The sequence below is a fragment of the Daphnia magna genome, unplaced genomic scaffold (genome assembly GCF_020631705.1).
Source record: "Daphnia magna isolate NIES unplaced genomic scaffold, ASM2063170v1.1 Dm_contigs021, whole genome shotgun sequence".
In the NCBI taxonomy this organism is placed as follows: Eukaryota; Metazoa; Arthropoda; class Branchiopoda; order Diplostraca; family Daphniidae; genus Daphnia; species Daphnia magna.
In genome coordinates, this window is record NW_025533118.1 from 1,189,790 (window position 1) to 1,193,415 (window position 3,626).

General features: G+C 45.8%; 1 protein-coding gene across 1 annotated transcript; it reads left to right on the plus strand.

Moving 5' to 3' along the window:
* The first annotated feature begins 943 nt into the window (after nucleotides 1-943).
* Nucleotides 944-2,162, plus strand: LOC116923391. The gene is made up of 2 exons (XM_045180772.1): nucleotides 944-1,215; nucleotides 1,409-2,162. Exons 1-2 carry the CDS (start codon nucleotides 944-946, stop codon nucleotides 2,160-2,162), a joined length of 1,026 nt encoding a protein of 341 aa, XP_045036707.1.
* The last annotated feature ends 1,464 nt before the right edge of the window (nucleotides 2,163-3,626 follow it).

Here is a 3,626-nt window from a genome sequence, read left to right on the forward strand (position 1 = left end):
CGGCGGCTAAGCTGAGGAGAAAGCTGATCCGTAAAGGTTTTCGGCAGGAACAATACCGTTTCCAGCATATCAAGGATTTGGAACCTGCATATCGAGAGACTGCAAGCGAGACAACTGCAAGACTCATCGCTCAAAGGAGACCAACAGAAGACATACAAGCTGTTATTCTTCCTGCTCCGCGTAACTAAACTATAAGGTTTATTTATATACAGTTATCCTGGCAACTTTAGTTGTTTAGAGTTGTCCACACCGGAGCTGCTTCCTCGGATTCAAGCTGCACAGAAAGTCGCGGAATTTATTCTAAACTTACCGTCAGTTTCAGACAGCCAGCCCAGTCAATTACGTCCGCCGCTGGAGCCGATCTTACAGCCACAAGCTGCTGATCCTACTCCACGTCGCATACGGCTGGATTATTTTCGTTCCACAGGTGAAAGAGATACTGACACACCACCACAACCACCGGAGGCTTTGAGAGCTGCTTTAGTTAAATCTACTCAGTCACGCCGGAAGACTGGACCACGGCTAGCGGATTTTGTTTCTCTGCCGTCGCCAAAGAAACCTCGTTTCTATCGGCCATACAGTCCACGACCAGTCGAGCAACTTCTGGATCCACCTACTCCTCCAGGAGTTCCAGAATCTGAATAGGACGATTTCGTCCCTAATCTTGCCGATTGTGAAGTAAGGAGCGAAGTTGGCGAAACTGAGGTTGAACCTGCGCGTGTTGAACCAGAACAACCTGCTAAGAGTTGGAGAATCCGAAACACAACGACCCAGATCGTACGCACGGTAACCTCAAGTCAGCTTTTCCGGAATTCGGACCAACAGCCTCGAAGGAAATAATTTATTTGAATATTGTATGGTAATTCCCGTGTCGAATTAACAATATAAAAGTGAAATTGAAATCCATCGCTTCAACTTGTCTTATTATAACGAATAGAGCGAAATGTCTCAACTATGGACACGTGACGGCAGCACAACTAGTATGCCATATAATGGTATTCCGGTTCATCATAACAGAAATGATACTGGAGTTGGCAGTCAAAGTGGATCATCAGATTCCAGAAATCAAACGTCCCGTACATCAGAAGAAAGAATTCAAGCAATCGCAGTGGCACGTGGCGAACAAGACACATTAGTCGTTATCCTTGAGCAACAGTGTCGTGAGATAGAGCAGCTGATTAGTAACCGTGGTCGCCGTTCCATATTAAACCATCTTAAGACATAGATCCATATTCGTTTGGATCAAGTGCGAGATGCCCATTTCTTGTACAATCAAAGCTTATGGGAAGCCAAGAAGCCGATGACAGATGCCTATAATTATATTATAGGTATCGAGATTCGAGTCTGAGGAGTATCACAACAGGTAGATCATTAATGATCGACGTAACTCGCCAACTTCTACTGCAAGTCGTGCTACACGGAGCCAAGCTGATGAAGAATCTTTCTTCACCATGGATGAATATCGTTACAGTTCACGGCCTCAAACGCCTGATCCGACGTTAAGGCAATCAATTGACAGAACTAGCAATCGATATAGATTCGATACCTCTCGACCTGTATCAACGATTGGGAGCCCGCCCACGTCTGAGTACAATCCTAGACCATTACAGCCATCGGGGAGAGGTGGTCCACCACCTCCTTTAATGCCATCGTTCAGCAGCGATGATTGGATTAACAGGCGTACCCCTCCACCAAGGGGAGCTTCAGCGGGGTTCAGCCCAAATTGGCTAATGAATGCGTTACCACAGATAAAGATCACGCCATTCAATGGTGATCCAAAGGAATGGCCAACCTTTATCTCTTCGTTTAGGGACATGATCCATAATGTGGTACCATCGGACGCTCAACGCCATGCTTTCTTAAAGCAGTTGCTCAGAACAGAAGTTCGTTCCTACATAACCGAATACTTGGACAATCCGTCCACTTATTATTATGCCTTAGTAGAATTGAAAAAGCGATTTGGTCAACCACAAGTGGTTGCTCGGAGCCATTTGATGGCTTTTATGAATCTTCCATCGATCCGAGATGATGATTCAGAGGCACTAGCCAAGCTCAATCGAACTCTTCATGGAGCCATGCATGCCCTGAGGACCGGCGGATATGAGCAAGACTTGGAATCGGGAATGACTCTGGAACACGTCGTCTCCCGTCTACCTCCGTGAATGAGAAGTAGCTGGGGCGTGAAAGTGTACCGGATGACTCCAACACGAGCTACTCTCGAGGATCCAGCAAAGTGGATAGACGAGATGGTGATGGGTGAATTGATGACCAGGCCGTCTACTCATAGATCACCAGCTCCACAGAAGGAAAAGAAACCGGGAAGTGCTAAGCCTTCCACCAAACGAACTCCTCTCTTTGGTAAAGGTCCTGTTGTTTTTCACACCTCCACAACTCCACCAGTCAAGAAACCGCAGCAAAATCCTCCCTCTGAGAGTAATTCGTCATCGCTGTAGAAAGCCGTTATTAAGAAGTGCAGTTATTGTGATAACGCTCATCCGATAAAAACCTGTTCCACATTCAAAGATCTAGATGTTACAGCTAGAGTGGAGTAGGTAAAAGAGAAACGATTATGTTTCAGGTGTCTGATCGGAACACATCGGGGAACTGAGTGTCCCACCGAAATCGTCTGCAACATTTGGAACTGTGGTCAACGACACCACCCTCTATTGCACGGAGCACCTCGAGTTTATCCCGTGAATTCTTCAAATACTAAAAATGCTGGCCAGACATCAGCAAAATCGTCTGATGGTCGTGCAATGACCATTAAAAACAGGGATACGGCTATCAACACTTCCCTAGCTATCGTTCCTGTGTTACTTCAAGCTAACGGGGTGGAAATAGAAACTTTCGCTTTTCTAGATCCAAGAGCGACCGTTAACTTAATTCGAGAAGATGTAGCTAAACAGCTCAAATGCAAAGGAAATGCAAGGAATGTATCCTTTAGCTCGTTTCACGGCAAAGACCCACAGTTTCAATCAACTACGGTTAGTCTGACTGTAAAGGCTCGTGATAGATCTTTCGAATCGGATTTAAAGCAGGTGTCTACTGTGCCGACTCAGTACCTAAAGTTACCATGCCCACCGAAGGAGTTAATGGAGATCCGAAGTCGTTACCCTCATCTCAAAGACGTAAAATTGGTTGATGTTGGAGAACCAACCATCCTTATTGGAGCGGAAAACCAATGGCTGCACTTACGTCTCGATGAAAGACTACCTCCTGTTGGAACCGACGCTCCCTTTGGTTTATTGACGCCATTTGGTTGGACTTGGGTTGGCCAACTAACATTAGGGACGCAGCAGCATGATTCAACGGTTTGCCGATCAAACAAACCACTGATGACGGTGCAAAAACTCTACTACCTTGTACAAGAATCACCGACGGAAGCACTACTTTTACGTCAAGTCGAGAAATTGTGGGAAACGGAAAGCTTTCCAATTGTAACTCCGGCTCAACCGCTAGAATCAACCGAGGATAAACTAGCGAGGAAGAAACTCGATGCAACTATTCAATTCGACGGAACCAGGTATGAAGTAGGTCTACCATGGGTTTCAGATGCTATCGCATTACCCGACAATTACAATAGTGCAAAGCGTCGACTTTTCTCTAACGAAAAAAAATTCGTTCAC

What these genes read in the sequence shown, in the direction of transcription:
- LOC116923391 (XM_045180772.1), top strand. Translation starts at nt 944, where the DNA reads ATGTCTCAACTATGGACACGTGACGGCAGCACAACTAGTATGCCATAT. An exon ending in CGTTCCATATTAAACCATCT is followed by an intron (nt 1,216 to 1,408) that starts TAAGACATAGAT and finishes TTCTACTGCAAG; the next exon opens with TCGTGCTACACGGAGCCAAG.